At 49.0% G+C, this 18,039-nt stretch overlaps 1 protein-coding gene across 9 annotated transcripts in view; it reads left to right on the plus strand.

Moving 5' to 3' along the window:
• Window positions 1–18,039, plus strand: part of SETD5 (SET domain containing 5) — a 351,936-nt gene that overhangs the window by 316,495 nt on the left and 17,402 nt on the right. For all 9 annotated transcript variants that reach the window (XM_085624253.1, XM_085624258.1, XM_085624255.1 and 6 more), the window contains one exon: window positions 10,690–10,778. In XM_085624253.1, the coding sequence (XP_085480379.1) occupies window positions 10,690–10,778 (89 nt within the window). The remainder of the gene's footprint in view (window positions 1–10,689; window positions 10,779–18,039) is intronic.

The following is an 18,039-nucleotide window of genomic DNA, read 5'->3' on the forward strand; positions in this document are numbered from 1 at the left end:
GCTACACTTGGCTAAACCAGATAGTTTATCGCGGGAGTCAGTTCATTTAAATGATAATGCAAGAGAAGGCAATGTTAAAAGGATGATCTCTCTCAAGTCGCAGATCCAAACTATGTCTGCCTGTGGTATCTAACTATGATGTGAAGTTGTGTGACAAATGCTTCTGATGTACCCGAAGAGAGCATGATTCAACCCTTAAGGTTTAGAGCACACAAAGTAAGATAGATCACGCTCCAGTTGTGTGTCCGGATCCTTCTCCTAGTCGCTGGCCTGTTAACACTCCAGATCCTGAACCCACTGCATGTCACAATCTTTAGGTAAGTTTAGAACAACGTCCAAAGAGGAATAGCGTCACAATGTTAGTAAGTGGGACTTGTATCCCTCTAGCCCCACTAGGACACACTGTGCAGTCAACACACCAAGGATCGAACTCCGGAGCCATTGTAGGACTCTGAGGCTATTCGACGTGTTCCCTGCAAACCCCAGTTTCCTGAACCTTCATTGATCCTGTAGCAGATAAAGCCCTTCAGGGACGCCATACTGCAGCTTTTCAGGATGATTCTAACTCCCTCTGGAGCCACAGAGGCCCGCAGTTTGACTTCCACTGGTGGGTTAGGCCCAATGTTGACTGATCCTCTGTTACGTTCACCTGGCCCATGCTTCCTGTCTAGCAGAGAAGGCCTCAACAATGCCAACAGATCTTGCGATGACTGAGATTCCAGCGGTGCCTGAACCTCATCGGCTCCCAGTGCCCATCTCCGATCTAGAACAGAGTTCGACCTGCGCCAGGCTTGTTGCGTTATGAGGTCAATAGGATCTCAAGCCTCTCTCAACACCAGCAGGACAGGGGAATAGAGATTTTGTTTGAATGGCTGTTTGAAGCTTTAAGGGCTTTAAAATCTCCTACATGAAGACAACAATGAGGAGAGGAATACCTGTGAGAAAGTGCCATCTTTCTTGGGTATGCCCCCACTTTTTGCTGAATTGCTGAATGTACTTTGACTGAGTGTGCCCTGGACGCCTGCCAATCAGGTGCCCAGGGCCTATGTTCCTTCCCTAAAAACACAAAGCCCAAATTGGCAAACACTGGCCACACGTCAGCCCCTGGTAAATGGTACCCTAGGTACCCAGGGCCTTGTGACCAGGGAAGGCCTCTAAGGACTGCAGCACTCATTGTGCCACCCTCAGAGACCCTGTATATATATATATATATATATATATATATATATATATATATATATATACACCCCACCCCCTTTCCCCCCCTTCCCCCTCCCCCCCTTCCCCCTCCCTTGCAGTCTGGGTGCAAGACAAAGAGTCGACATGGCACACTGTGTGCCATGCCCATCACCTACACTGCCATGGCATATATCAGACACCCCTCTAGCTGGGTGCCCTATGCCAATGGTGTGGGCGCAGGAGCCCTGTGCCCCTACAGTACCCAGGTCCATTCCTGGGCACTGTAAGTGCAGTGCTGCCGTTTAAGAGTACATGGTCCTTTACTTGGATCTATAAGCTTATACTTGTGGCGCTTGATGTCAACAATTCAATTTGAAAAACCACATCGGAGTCTGTACAACAGGATTTTATTGGAATAACTCAGGGAGGACTTATGGCCAAAGAAATAATTATTTGGAGCCTTGAAAAAGCCCTGCGGGCGAAACGCGCGTCGGCTGTCACGTGGGTTTGGAATTAAAATATATTCTGATATCACGACATGGAATTTGGACTATTCTTTATAATATTCTGGGTATTTGACCGAGTTGAACAAATTGAGATCTACCAATGAGGAAGTTCTCTAATCTGGACTACGAATTATTTTACTGTACTTTGGTGTGCTGCCGTGCCAATTGGATCAATAAATAAAGATGCCTTTAAATTTTGCACTTATCTGGCCACATGTGCTCCGCTTTAAAGACAGAGGTCAAATGTGAGGCTGTGCTATCTGTCAAATTGCTGCTTATTTTGTAACATGGGGAATGGTGTTTACAAACTCCTCTCACTTTGCAGCCAGAGAAGGAAAAGTAAAGTGAATTATGTGACAATCATGCTGGAGGAACAGATAGTGTGAAAGGAAAGGCTGTTGGTTGTCATTTTTTGTAACCCACAACAAAATGTAAATACCTGTAAATCAACTGTTGTGAGAAAGTGGCTCTGCATATACTGTTCCCAAATAGGTACAGGGTGTACAGAGTCCACAGTCCCCAGAGGTTTGGCAGAGGCTAAAGTTAGATATAACCTTACTCTCTAAAGTGGTAGCTTGGTCGAGCAGTAAGGCAGTATCAGAGGGCAGTGTAAAGCATTTGTTTTACACACTCAGTCAGCAAATGGTCTCACACACTCAAGAACTGAACTCTAAGCCAATGGTTTATATAAAAAATATATGGTTGTTTTATTTTAGAACCAACAATAGGTATCAAAAATATACTTTCTCAGAATGAGAAGCTTTAGTTAAATACTTTGCAATAGGCCATTGACTTATGCAGGTTATAGTTACAGTTTGTTGCAGATGAAGATGGGGAGCCCTGCCCAATCAGGACTAGGCTACTGCCCCCCCTCCCACAGGAGAGTGGCAGGATAGGGGGTGTACCCACCCCAGGGAAGGGGCTCGTTGGTCCCTGCCCTTTACCTAGCTGTAACACCCCTAAATTTAGTATTTCGGGGCACCCTGAACCTTCCTTCGATCCAGATTCCGAAACAAGATCAAGAAACAAGAAGACCTGCCGTGCAACTGCTAACAAGAGGAAGACACCAACTGATTTTGCCCCAGCCCTACAGGCCTGTCGACCCTCGAACCTGCTCCTGCTAAACCCCGGCGTCTCCAGTGGTCGGCAACCTCAAAACCCCGGAGGACCTGACTGCCTTGTGACTCTAACCAACTGGGACACCCACGAGTGGTACTGTTCGCTCAAAGCAAGTAACAAGCCCCTGGCATCAGCCAGGAACCGCGACTCCTGCACACTCTGCACCCGCCAAGCCTGGCCTGTGCCGGAGTAAACAAAGAGCAAAAGGACGTCCCCCCGGCGACTGTGACCCCGAATCCAGCACCCAAGGACCCACCTCGATGCTCCTGACGACGCCTGCAGTCTCAGAACCAGGGACCCCTAAAACCGCGACCAGCTGAGTGTAAGATTTCCCGACGCGAAAAGACACCCCTGCACCCGGCGCCCTGTGGCCCCCTGTGCCCAGCTCCTGGGTGCCTACCTATCCTACAACTTCCCAACTTACCTCTCGAAGTGGTGGTGGCCCCTGAAGAATCTTTGTTCCCGAGCTTGCAGCCTTTGTTCGTCACTGAGCTTCTCCATTGAGTGCCCGACTGCTCAAAAGCACCCTGCACCCTGCCGCCCGAGTGCCCCTGGCAGTGCAACCTCTATCCTAATCTACTTACCCACTTGCCCGGAGTAAGTGACCAGGAGCCCAGCTCCCACAGCCGCGTGGCCTGCTAGCCAGCAGAGGCCAACCAAGGGCCCCCTGCCTCCCATAGGATAACATTGGGCCTAACTCTCTCTGCACCCGGCTGCCCAGTGCCACTGAGGGTGTAACAACTGTACCTACCTGACCCAGGGAGACCCCTGAGTCTATGCCCAGAACCTTAACTCTGCCAGTCGAGTACTTACCCAAAAGCCGAAAACGCACTTTTCTTCCATAGGGTAACATTGACTGGTTTCTGCCAGAAATTCTTCTAAGCGTCGATTTTTGAAACTTACAAATATTCCTTAAAAATCGCCTGTATAACAAAAACACTTTCTTCCAACTGTTTACAGGAGATGCACCAGTGCTGGATCCAGGATCCAACACTGAGTTAGAAAAAGTAACGATAATCCTACTTGCCTGCTTTGTGAATTTCGTCCCATAGGATAACATTGGGGATTCTATGTGAAAAAGTTTCTAAGTGTTAACTTTTAAAATACAATAATATTCCTTAAAAATCATAAGTGTAACCAAAACGTTTTGCAGCGTGAATCTTTCTGGATTCACTATGCTGTGCATTATTCCAAGATCTGGTGGTTGGGTCCGGATTCGTAGTCTTTTTTTCTTTTTTATTTATTTATTTTTTCGTAGCCCAGGTGGGCGTCGACGTCCCACCATTTGGTGTACCTCTCGTGACGTCAGCGTGCTTCCTGCGGAAGTCCCACCTTTGGGGCGCCATCTTCAGATTCTTTTTTCCGCTGTTTGGTCTGGATCGTCAACGAGAAGCTCCAGAGTTTGAACGAAGAAAGAAGAAGAGCACGAGTTTCATCGAAGGAAAATAAAGCAACCACTACAGAGAGGAAGAACATAGAGCCGGGACGACGAAGAAGGAAGAGAACCTCGAAATCTTAGACTTCTAACGGAGAACACCGGCGCCGAAAATTGAGACGACCGCGAGTGGATCTAAGGACGATAGGCCCAGTGGATCCTTCGAGAAGGACTCCCAGGTGCCGAAGACCGCCGAAAAACAAGGTTCGTCGAAACAGGCCCACGAGGTGGGGCGTTCGACTTCGAAAGTCAAGGCCGCGTCGACGCAAGCTCCGTCAAAAAGACCAGCGCTCGACGCCGAACATGCCTCCGAAATGGAGAAGAAAAAGAGAAGGCTCGAGGCGGAGATGGAGAGCATCCTTCAGAGAGAGAAGGAGTTCGATGAAAAGATGAAGAGATTCACAATCCCAGCGAAACCGGCGACGGTTCTCGTCGAAGTCAAGGAGCAGGAAGAGTTCGATGCCGAAGAGCCGTCGAAAGCTCCCGAAGAAGGGGAAGAAGATCTCTATTATGAGGGAGAAGAAGAGGAGGAGGAGCAGTCGATCTACGGCTCGGCACCGTCGACGACGCAAGAGCTGGAATGACAGGACCTCGACGCCGAAAACCCAGAAGAGCCCGTAGAGACATATCCTTCGAGGCCTTCGCCGCCAGATGATATTGGGGCGTACAACATGGTTGTCAAAAGCGCGGCTGCAGCTTTTGGCGTGAAACTAGAGGAGGAGAAACCGAAAGCAGATTTTCTACTCGAAACAGTGCTACCCATCCAAACTGGAGCATGTGGAGGAACTGGCTCCTAAAGTGTGATGAACCAAGGGAAAGAGGCGTTCAAGGACACAGCAACATGCCGATCCATCACACCCAGAACAGAAAAGAAATACAAACACTCCTCACAGGACCCTCCATATATCAAGGGATCTGTCACTGCTGACTCCATTATTGCATCCACGGCCAGAAAAAGGGCCAATGTCCCGGCGACCTCGGGGACACCTCCTGACAAGGAGAGCAAAAGCATGGACCTCACTGCAAGGAAAATAGAGAGGAACGCCACAATGCACTGGCGTATGGCGAACTCAAATGCGCTACTGAACAGGCACCAGTACCAACATTGGGACGAGATGGGGGACCTAATCAAACATCTTCCCGAACAATACCAACAGAGGGCTTCCCATCTATTGGAAGAGGGGAAGAATATAGATCTCATGCCTTAAGACGGCATTAGACGGGGCAGAGACTTCAAGCAGACTGATGGCGATAGGAATCACTGAAAGGAGGCAGGCCTGGCTCAGAATTTCAGGATTCAAACAAGAGGTCCAGAATAATATACTGAATACCCCTTTCAACGGAGAGACCCTGTTCGGGGCACCGGTGGATGAGAAACTCACCCAACTCAAAAAAGAGAATGAGACGGCAAGGTCCATGGGGGCCCTGCAATTCAGGGGGATGCGAAGAGGTACCCCGACTCGGAGACCTTACAGAAGGGGAGGTAACCAGCCGGGAACGTCACACCAAAGTTTCCAGCAAGGCGAGAGCCACGGCCAACAGGGGCAGCAGAAACAAAACTGCCAGTACCAGCCTAGAGGCCAGTCCTTTCGCGGTAGGGGGAACGGACGAGGACAAAGAAGAAGGGGAGACCAACCCACCTCAAAGTGACGTCGCACGGAGAAGATGGCTCACCCACAATATACCACCGAGGGTGGAGCACAAAAAGAACAAAATGGAGGGGGTACACAAACCAAACGCCTACGAGCATGCAACACCAGTAGGCGGAAGACTGAGGCTTTTCCTTCGGGAATGGCAAAAAATAACTACAGACAAATTGATACTCAACATCATTCAGTACGGATACTGCATAGAGTTGGAAAGGAGCCCTCCAAACAGAAAACCAAAAAGAAGGGAACACTCAAGACAGGACCTAGCACAACTCGCAGAGGAGGCACTACAGCTGCTCCAAAAGGAGGCCGTAGAACCAGTACCTTTCAAGGAGAGGAACAAAGGAGTGTACTCAAACTACTTCCTGGTACCAAAGGTAGACGAGACACTAAGACCCATCCTGGATCTACGATTCCTAAACAAGTACGTAAGGACGCAAAAATTCAAAATGACATCCCTACAAGAACTACTCCCACAGATGGGAGATGGGGACTTCATGTCCACAGTGGATCTCAAAGACGCCTACCTGCACATCCCAATGAACAGGCAGCACAAAAAACTGTTAAGGTTCACAATCAACAAAGATCACTACCAATTCACAACCCTGGCATTCGGGCTGAAGTCCGCACCAAGGGTTTTTGCACAAAATGCCTCGCAGCAGTAGCAGCGTACCTGCGGAGGGAAGGGATTCATGTGTATCCTTACCTCGACGACTGGCTAATAAAAGCAAGTTCACGCGAAAAATGCGAGGAACACGCACAGCGGGTCACAAGGACACTAACGAACCTGGGGTGCTCAATACACTGGGGGAAATCATCAATGAAACCAGAGCAGGTGAAGATATTCCTGGGGGCACAGATCAACACCATAGACAGAACGGTGATGCCCAGCGACAAGAGAACAATAGCCCTGCTGAAGGAGACGCACCTCTACCAGAAGGGGCAAGCTCTGACAGTGAGAACAGCGAGCAAGATCATGGGGATGATGGCATCATGCATCCACCTAGTCCCCAATGTACGCCTTCACATGAGACCATTCCAGGAATGGCTGCAACAGCAATGGTCACAGGCAAACGGAAGTTGGTAGGATCTAGTGGTTGTTACGCACGCAGTGCAAGAGGAGATAGTATGGTGGAACAGGGAGAACATAACTATAGGAAAGCCCTTGACACCACCAATCCCAACTGTGACCATCACCACAGACGCATCCCAGATAGAATGGGGAGCGCACATGAACAAGCTCAGAGTGAGGGGGTCTGTGGACTCCAGCAGATGCGGTCAGACACATGAACTACCTGGAGTTGAAGACCGTACTGCTAGCCCTGAAGGCCTTCCAGAGGCAGCTATACAACCAAAAAGTGTTGATACAGACGGACAATACTACAACCATGTTCTACATCAACAAACAGGGAGGAACACAGTCGTTCCCCCTTTCCACTCTGGCACAAGAGATTTGGAGATGGGCCATCCCACTCAAAATAGACCTGCTGGCCATACACCTACCAGGGAAGGACAATGTGGAAGCCGATTGGCTCAGCAGGCAGACCTCGGCATCCCACGAGTGGGAGCTCAATGGACAGGAAACGCAAAGGCTATTCAAAAGGTGGGGTATACCGACAATAGACCTGTTTGCAACACACCTGGATGCAAAATGCCGAAACTTCGCATCCAGACAACCAGAAAAACAATCCCAGGGGAATGCCCTATGGATAAGTTGGTCAAGGACATTTGCATATGCTTTTCCACCAATACCACTGATACACAGGGTACTCAACAAGTGCAAGACCAGCAACATGACAATGATCCTGGTGGCACCACAGTGGGCAAGACAGACATGGTACTCACAAATAGTGGAAATGGCACAGGGACCTCCACACAAATTCGCAAAAAGAAAGGACTTGCTCTCCATGCAGAACAGAGAGGTTCTACACCCAGAGCCAGAGAGCCTCGGACTGGCACATAGAGTTCGCACACCTTTAAACTACCTCAAAGCACTATGCGAGTGCTGCGGGAGGCAAGGAGACCAACAACACGGAAATGTTATGGGGAAAAGTGGAAAAGGTTCACAATGTGGTGCAGCAAAAATAAACTACAAAATAAATTGACAAGGGAATCAACAGTGCTTAGATACCTCACACACCTACTAAAGGCTAAACTATGCTCATCCTCGCTGAGGGTCCACCTAGCGGCGATCGTAGCTTACACACGAGGTGAGACAGGAGGAAGCTTCTTTACGTCACGAGTAGTAAAGAGATTCCTGGAAGGGGCAAAAAGAATGGCGCCACCAAAGAGGATGCCGCCTCCGGCATGGAACCTCAACTAAGTCCTTACGGAACTTATGAAGGCGCCCTTTGAGCCCATTCACAAGGCCTCCCTCCAAATGCTGACAATGAAGACAGCCTTTCTGGTGGCAATAACCTCACTGCGCAGAGTAAGCGAGCTGCAAGCGCTAACGCTGCAAGAGCCCTACATCCAGATACACAAGGACAGAGTCGTAATGAGAACGGGCCCACACTTCATGCCAAAGGTGGTGTCAGCATTCCATATAAATCTGACAATTCAAATACCAAGTTTCTTTCAGAACCCAACAACAAGCGCAGAAAGGGCACTGCACACTCTAGACGCTAGAAGGGCGGTGATGCACTACATCAAGAGAACCAAAGAACACAGGAAAACCAAGCAGTTTTTTGTGTCCTTCGCAACGAGCTTCATGGGTAGACCAGTGACAAAAGGCACCATTGCACGATGGATTGCACTAACAATACAATTCTGCCACAAACAGGCGGGGCAAGAACTATCGGAGAGGCAACGGGCCCACTCCACAAGGAAGAAGGGAGCAATAATTGCCTTTCTGGCAAAGACGCCCATTTAAGACATATGCCTGGCGGCAACATGGGCTTCGGTGCACACGTTCACCAAGCACTACTGCGTGGATATACAGATGAACAAGGAAGCACAAGTAGGACAGAAGGTGCTCCAACATATATTCAACGACCAACGCTCATCTTCCACCCAGCCGCCACAGAGATAAGAAACCGCTACAAAATCTATGCACAGCATAGTGAATCCAGAAAGATTCACGCTGCAAAACGAATAGCTTCGTACCTGTCGGTGTAGTTTTGCAGCTTGAAGATCTTTCTGGATTCACTAGCGAACCCACCCACCTCCGCCAGGAAGATGAGGCAGGAGAAAAAGGTGGAAGGACAAAGACTAAAATAACAAGATAATACTGAAAGGATATATAAAAGGGAAATTACTAAAACGCCTAGGGTTAAATAAAAAATAAAAAAAGAGAGAGGAAGGGAAAAAAGAACCCGAAGATGGCGCCCCAAAGGTGGGACTTCCGCAGGAAGCACGCCGACGTCACAAGAGGTACACCAAATGGTGGGACGTCGACGCCCACCTAGGCTACGAAAAAAATAAAAAAAATAAAAGACTACGAATCCGGACCCAACCACCAGATCGCGGAATAATGCACAGCATAGTGAATCCAGAAAGATCTTCAAGCTGCAAAACTACACCGACAGGTAAACTATTCGTTTTTTCTCAACTGTTTACAGGAGATGTCCCAGGACTGAATCTAGGATTCCGTCCTGTGGTAAGAAAAGTAATCCAAAAAGTAATCCATTGCATTTAACTAGAAATTCCCATTGAGCTCAATGTATAATTGTGTTTGAAATTGTTGCCCATTGCAACAACTGGATCTGTTGCATTCAAAAGTCCATTGCCTATTGAAAGTATTGATCTAAAGCATCTCATTATGAGAAAGTATATTTTGATACCTATTGTTGGTTCTAAAATAAAGCAACCATATATTTTTATATACAAACCATTGGCCTAGAGTTCAGTTCTTGTGTGTGAGACCATTTACTGACTGAGTGTGTACAACAAATGCTTTACACTGTGTCTTCTGATACTGCCTTACTGCTCGACCAAGCTACCACTTAAGGGAGTAAGGTTATATCTAACTTTAACCAATGCCAAACCTCTGGGGGACTGTGCACTCTGTGCACACTGAACCTATTTAGGAACAGTATATACAGAGCCACTTTCTTACACACTGGAGTTGCTACAATTGCCGTGGAAAGAATTGTTCTAATACTGGACATTTATCAAGTTGCTACATGGGAGTACGTGTATATGTTCAGGCGCTACTGCCTCTACAGTAGAGTCTGCAGAGAAGTCCATTTGTCGCTCTCGGTACTGCTGGACTTTGGTGAGTCCAGTCCCCTGGTTTTTAACCTTTTTGAAGGTACTGATTTAGTATCTATTCAAAAGGTGAGGAATCTGTGGTTAGAAGTATTCGTTATTTCTGTTGGAAGTATTCATTAGAAGAACAAGTTACTTACCTTCAATAACTGTTTGTTGTGGGTGCTCCTAGCTGCAGATTCCTACCAGCCCTCCCTCTCATCCGGTTAAATAGACTCCTGCCATTCTGAGTTAGATTTGGCACAATGTTTCCAATTTGTCATGGCTGATCTTTGTCTGAGGGTGCGGAAGAATTAAAGATAAACCTTGCGAGATAGGCTCCAAAATTGAGGACCCCCCACTGTCATTTGTGTGTGTTGGAGGTGGGAGGGGGGGTGTGAGGTTACTGATAGCATTTGCTGGTGCCCAGGAGCCGTCGCTAGGAAGAATTCTGCATCCCTCCTGGCACCAGGGGTTGTTAAAAAGGTGAGACATTTGTGGTTAGTTGACTGTGCACTTGAAAGTTTCCTAAAGTAAGTAACTTGTTAAGGTGTCACAAACAGGTCAGTTACAAAATGTTTGGCCTAATCAATGTGCTCTTTTTAATTTGCAGATGCTGTGGAGGGAGACCTGTTAGATATGCATGGCTCTGACGTCACCAAAGGACCAGCAGTTTACAGCCCTTCCAGATACAATTACCAGGTATGAGGTAATCTAGGCATTGATAAGTCGTGCGAAAAGACATATCCATCTGCATCTGAAGGAGGGCTAAGATTTAAGGCTGGAGTGGGATATTGTACAGTGGTTTAGTAACCAAATATTTTGGACTTAACATCGAAAGGTGGCTTTATGCCTTGTTTCGTATAGCCAATGCCACAGCATCTGTTTAAAACCAGAGGCCTAAGCAGAACTGTGGAAATATTCTGACACCCAGGTGCAGGCACCTTTTGTAGACTGTTATACCTCAGTGGTGCGTCGCCGGGGATGAACAGAGCTAAACCTGCTGCTGGGTCGTGTGCCTGCCTTCCGTGTCCAACCCCCCCTAGTACAAGACCTTCAGCCTAGTGCTGCACAGGCCTGGCACCCAATCACCATTGCATCCCAAGGGGCTCTGCAGCCAACCTGATACACTTTTGTTCGAGGCATATGAGCTGCAGATTGTACACTTAGCATAGATCGCCATCTGGTGTTGGGCCCGGATGTTTGCAGTTTGTTTTTCTTCTTGGACAGTCTTTGGAAGTCACGAGTTTGGTGACTCCTCCTTCGGTCCGTACTGCGCATGGGCTTCGGCTCCATCCTCAGATTGTTTTTTTCCGCCATCGGGCTCGGATGTGATACTTCGTGCTCCGGCTTCGAACTTCTACGGTTCCAGCCTCGACGGAAAATCCTCGTTTCTTCGAGTTTCTTCATCATCATCTTCATCTCTCGAAGCGGCACTTTTCTCCATCCCGTACATCGGCACCGGCCTTCGGGCCCTCCTCGACTCCGGTCCCGGCCGATGGAAAGGACTCCGTTCAAAAAGTGCCCAAAATGTGGGTCTAAATTTCCCCACACCGACCTCCATCAGGTGTGTAATCTTTGCCTCTCTCCAGAACACGAGGCCAGAGACTGCCCCGCCTGTAAGTCTTTTCGATCGAAGAAAACCATCCGGGATCGAAAAGCTCGACGCACCATGGCGCACTCATCGTCTGCAGCTCCACCGGACATCTTCGGAGACGGCGCCGAAGCTTCGGGGCAAACCCACACCGAGCAGGAAGAAGACGTCGTCCGCGCTTCTGAGGCCGACGACTCCGACGTGGAGGACATCACACCGGCGCAGCGGGCTGTGAGTACTGTGCCCCCTCCCACCCCCGCGCCCAAAACCAAAGAGACTCAGGTTACTCCCTCGCCTGCCGGCCTGGGCAAAACCAAGACCAAAGCTTCGATCACCCCACCTTCGGGCCCGGTGTCGAAGCCTCCAAAGTCTCACGGCAGCTCGGGATCGAGCCAGCCGACGCCCGGTGCCGAAAAACAGCATCCGGCACCGAAGAAAGCAATATCCAGCTCGACTCCGAAGCCACCGGTGCCGAAGCCTGGACTCTCGGTGCCGACCAAACACAAACACAAATCTGTCGGCACCGACGCTCCGGCGCCGAAAACTCCTTCGACGCCGAAAAAACCGGAGGCCCCAAAAAAGCATGGCGCACACAAACCATCGAAGTCCTCGGTTCCGAAATCACCGGTGCCGACGGACGATTCGGCGCCATTGGCTCTGTTTACACCAGACCCTTTACAAAAGACTCTGTCCAAAGATCCAAAGACTGGGCTATTGACTTTAATTATCAAGAAAAGACGCCTTGATACTCCGGCTCCTCCTCCACCACCCAGACGGAAGGACTCTGCTACTTCTCCCCTCAGAGTGCCCTCCCCACTACCACCTCCCCTACCTCCTCCACCCCCTCCCCCTCCCAGGTCTCCGCCACCTTTACCTCACTACTCTCCGGCCCCGTCCCCAGATCCGGATGACGGGGACCCGGACAATTATCCGGCGGACGCCCCAATGGATCCCACTCCACCAGGGACCCCAGACCCGTGGGAGGATTACAATAACCCTGATGTACCCGATATTCCTCAGGACGACCTATACCCATCCAGGCCGTCTCCTCCAGAGGACTCCTTAGGGTTCCATCATTTAGTGCAGAGAGCAGCACACTACCATGGGGTGGACATGCACACTGAACCAGTGGAAGACGACTTCTTACTGGATACATTCGACATACAGGACAAATCCACCTCTATATTACCCATGCTTAAGGGTGTCACCAAGCATGCCGCAGAGGTGTTCAAAGACCCTGTCAGGGCCAGGGTACTAAACCCTAGAATAGAGAAAAAGTATAAGGCGGCACCCACAGACCCTGCATACATTAAGGGCCCTGCTCCCTTAGATTCCCTAGTTGTCTCTACAGCTAGAAAGCGGGCTAACTCCCAGTCCTCAGGAGAAGCCCCACCGCCAGACAAGGAATCCAAACTCCTAGACGCGTCTGGCAAGCGCACCGCCTCTCAAGCTGCAAACATGTGGCGCATTGCAAACACACAAGCGCTACTTGCGCGCTATGACAGAGCACACTACGACGAACTTGAGGCTCTTATGCAGCACCTCCCCGAGAAACACAAGCGTAGGGCTCATGAGCTAATACAGGAGGGTAAACTCATTACAAACACCTCCATTAAATGTGCCCTCGATGCAGCCGACACTGCTTCTAGAGCCATAAATACCAGTGTCCTGCTTCGTCGCCATGCCTGGCTCAGGATCTCAGGGTTTAAGCCTGAAGTCCAGGCGTCCATACTCAATCACCCCTTTGACCAACAAACTCTCTTTGGGCCCAAGGTAGACGAAGCGTTGGAAAAGATGAAAAAGGACACAGACACAGCAAAGTCTATGGGGGCACTCCAAACACAAGCCTCTAAACGTTCCTTTCGACGCTCCTCCTTTCGTGGCACAGGCAGAGGCTTCTCCACCGATAGCACCTCTACCTCCTACAAATCCCCTCCTCAAAATACCTTTTCAAAGGGCAACCAAAGAGGTGGTTACAGAGGCAACAACAATAAGGGCAGGGGCAAAACTAACAACACCCGTTCTGCCACCCCGCCCACACAATGACTTCCCTCCGCTCCCCCCAGACCATTCCACTCCGGTCGGGGGCAGACTACAAAACTTTATCCACGCATGGGAGTCCATAACATCGGACAAATGGGTGACCCAAATCATTCGGTCAGGGTACTGTCTCGAGCTAACATCTACCCCGCCCAATATCCCACCAAGGCACCGTCCAATGTCTCAAGAACATTCCACACTGCTCAAACAGGAGGTACTCTCCCTCCTCCAAAAACACGCTATAGAGCAGGTCCCCATCAATCAGCAAAATCTAGGGGTTTACTCCCTATATTTCCTAATACCAAAGAAAGACGATACCCTCAGGCCCATTCTGGACCTCCGGCCTCTAAATGCCTACATACATTCAGACCATTTCCATATGGTCACCCTACAACAAGTCCTCCCGCTCCTCTGTCAGGGAGACTTTCTCACAACCTTGGATCTGAAAGACGCATACTTTCACATTCCAATACACCCCTCTCACAGGAAATACCTCAGGTTCGTGGTGGACGGGCAACATTACCAATTCACGGTTCTCCCCTTCGGGGTCACCACCGCACCACGGGTGTTTACCAAATGCCTAGCGGTAGTAGCAGCACACCTCAGACGTCAACACATTCACGTCTTCCCTTACTTAGACGACTGGCTGATAAAAGCCGCGTCTTACCACCAATGCGTGCAGCATACAAACAGCACCATCCAACTGCTCCACCAGCTAGGCTTCACGGTGAACTACCAAAAGTCCCACCTCATACCATCTCACACAAAGCAATATCTCGGGGCCACTATAGACACCTCCAAAGGTATTGCCTATCCAAACACAGCCAGAATCACAAGCATTCAAGCCTTACGCAAAACATTCCTTCCCCAACACTCTCTTCCAGCAAGAGTGTTCATGAAGCTCATAGGAATGATGGCGTCTTGCATCTTTATAGTGCCCCATGCAAGACTACACATGCGTCCACTGAAAGAATGCCTAGCACAACAGTGGAACCAGGCCCAGGGTCAGCTGACGGATCTGGTGTTGGTGGACGGCCGCACACATCACTCTCTGCAGTGGTGGAACACCACAAACCTTTCCAAAGGGCGGCCGTTCCTGGACCCGGTTCCTCAGGTGATTCTAACAGCGGACGCATCGCTCTCCGGCTGGGGAGCGCACCTCCTACACCTCACAATGCAAGGTCTATGGACGCCACAGCAAAAATTGCTCCACATCAACCATCTGGAGCTCTTGGCGATCTTTCTAGCCCTAAAATCTTTCCAAAAACAGATTTCGGGCAAAGCAGTCCTCATTCGCACAGACAACATGACTGCAATGTATTATATCCAAAAACAGGGGGGACACACTCTCCCCAGCTCTCCCGCTTAGCCCAGAGCATATGGAGATGGGCAATTCCCCAAAACATCTTTCTCCTGGCACAACACGTTCCAGGCGTACAAAACACCATGGCAGATCTGCTCAGCAGACAAACGCAACAACTACACGAATGGGAACTGCATCCGCAAGTTCTTCAGCCATTCTTCCAACAGTGGGGACATCCTCAGATAGACCTCTTCGCCACCCATGAAAACAAAAAATGCCCAAGCTTCGCCGCCAGATACCCACACCCATTGTCCAAGGGCAATGCGATATGGATGAACTGGTCAGGCAGATTTGCATACGCCTTTCCACCTCTCCCACTAATTCCATTAGTGGTCAGGAAGCTACAACAGCACTCCCTCACACTCATTCTGGTAGCTCCGACGTGGGCCAGGCAGCCGTGGTACACCACGCTACTACAACTATCAGTGGTACCACATCAAAAACTGCACCTATCCCCATGCCTCCTAACCCAGAACCATGGAGAAATCAGGCACCCGGACCCAGCTCAGCTCAACCTGGCGATCTGGCTCCTGAAATCCTAGAATTCGGATACCTTAACCTTCCCCCCGATTGCATGAACATCATCATGGAAGCCAGACGTCCTACCACTAGAGCATGTTATGCCGCAAAGTGGAAAAGATTTGTTATTTACTGCGGTAACAATACAATCAACCCTTTAGATGCATCCATACAGCACATCATATGCTATCTGCTCCATCTTCACAGGTGTAACCTGGCATATTCATCCATACGCCTACACCTAGCAGCGATCGCTGCTTATCTACAAAACAGACAGCATTTATCTCTCTTCAGAGTGCCCGCTATTAAAGCCTTCATGGAAGGCCTTAAACGAGTAATTCCTCCCAGGGCACCACCTTCCCCTGTATGGAATCTAAATTTAGTTCTTACACGACTAATGGGTCCGCCCTTCGAACCAATGCATAAATGCGAGCTACAGTTTCTCACCTGGAAAACAGCTTTTCTCGTAGCTATCACTTCCCTTAGAAGGGTTGGTGAAATACAAGCGTTCACTATACAGGAACCCTTCATACAAATACATCACAGCAAGGTCATACTTCGCACAAATCCGAAGTTCCTGCCCAAGGTCATTTCCCCCTTCCATCTCAATCAATCGGTGGAATTACCTGTCTTCTTCTCGCAACCTCAATCTGTTGCAGAAAGAGCCTTACACACACTCGATGTAAAAAGGGCCTTGCTATACTACATACAAAGAACGCAACCCTTCAGGAAGACTAAACAATTGTTCGTCTCCTTCTCTCCACCACATAAAGGCAACCCCATTTCTAAATCAGGGATAGCTAGGTGGATTGTAAAATGCATACAGATTTGCTACCAAAAGGCTAAAAGAACATTATCTGTTCCGCCTAAAGCCCATTCTACAAGAAAGTTAGGGGCTTCTATGGCCTTTCTAGGGAATATACCCTTAGATGACATCTGCAAAGCAGCCACATGGTCTACACCGCACACCTTCACAAAACATTACTGTGTAGATGTGCATTCCAAGCAGCAAGCTAGAGTGGGCCAGGCTGTACTAAAGACACTATTTCAAACCACTGCAACGGATACCGGTGGTCGCCGCTAGGGTTGGGTACTGCTATATAATCTATGCTAAGTGTACAATCTGCAGCTCATATGCCTCGAACGGAATATGCTACTTACCAGTATGCATCTGTTATTGGCATGTAGAGCTGCAGAGTTGTACACGCCCACCCGCCTCCCCGGCTACCTGTATCCGTTCCAGTACATCTTATTTAGATACTACACACATGGGTTTCTCACTGTTACTACTACGCTCCATCATTTCCCTGTTGGCGAAAAACAATCTGAGGATGGAGCCGAAGCCCATGCGCAGTACGGACCGAAGGAGGAGTCACCAAACTCGTGACTTCCAAAGACTGTCCAAGAAGAAAAACAAACTGCAAACATCCGGGCCCAACACCAGATGGCGATCTATGCTAAGTGTACAACTCTGCAGCTCTACATGCCAAGAACAGATGCATACTGGTAAGTAGCATATTCCTTTTTTTTTGTATTTAAATATTGTGAAACTCTTGGTTTATTAAAGATTCTTTTTTTGATAGCCAGATGACAGGCCTATGTCTCTTCATCCACCGGCTAGGGTATAGTTTAGGCTTTGTACAAGCCAGGCACTAATTTTCGTTTGACAAGTCTCTCTCTTTTCCCTTCCCCCCCCAAAATATTAGGAAATTACAGCCAGGTCTGGTTTAGCCTTCCAGTGTGTAGTCAGAATTTCACCTTTTGAACTCCTTCCCAAGCAAGGAAAGAGTATGTATTGTCCGTCACAAATGGTGTAGCATAAAAACACAGAAGAAATCTGCATAGCAATATTTCGTTCATACATACAAAAACAAGCAGTCTGCCGTGACGTTCTGTCTTATGAAAGTTATGCACCACCACACACTGGCACATGAAATAAATGCAAGATCTGATAGACATCTAGCCACAGATTCCTTACCTTTAGATTTCACGGGTGTCAGACTGGATCCGGAAGATTTTTCTTCAAGCAATACCCTTGTGCAGAGGTACGTGGCATCAGTCTGCTCTGTGTGATGTCGTCTGATCCGTTGACATCAGTTTCACCTATATAGGCACCACCTCGGTGCGCTGATGTCCTTTCCTTTCTTTCCGCATCAGCCAGCGCAGATCAGGAAGAGCTGCCCTCTGTCACTTTTTGACAGGTTTTTTTTTTACATTTTGTTGACCGCTTTCTTGCTGTAGGTTTTCCTAACATGTCCAAGAAAACTTCTGTGTTCAAGCCGTGCTGCGAATGTCACCGCGCCATGTCGGTAACGGACCCATACCTGGTTTATCTCTGGTGCCTGGAGCGCGACCACAGCTTGAAGTTGTGCTCCGACTGCCGGGCCATGGCTCCGAAAGCTTTGGGGGGAGCCGTCCCTTAAACTGCTTGCAGCCAGGTGCTCAGA

This window comes from Triturus cristatus, chromosome 9, assembly GCF_964204655.1.
Source record: "Triturus cristatus chromosome 9, aTriCri1.1, whole genome shotgun sequence".
Taxonomy (NCBI): Eukaryota; Metazoa; Chordata; class Amphibia; order Caudata; family Salamandridae; genus Triturus; species Triturus cristatus.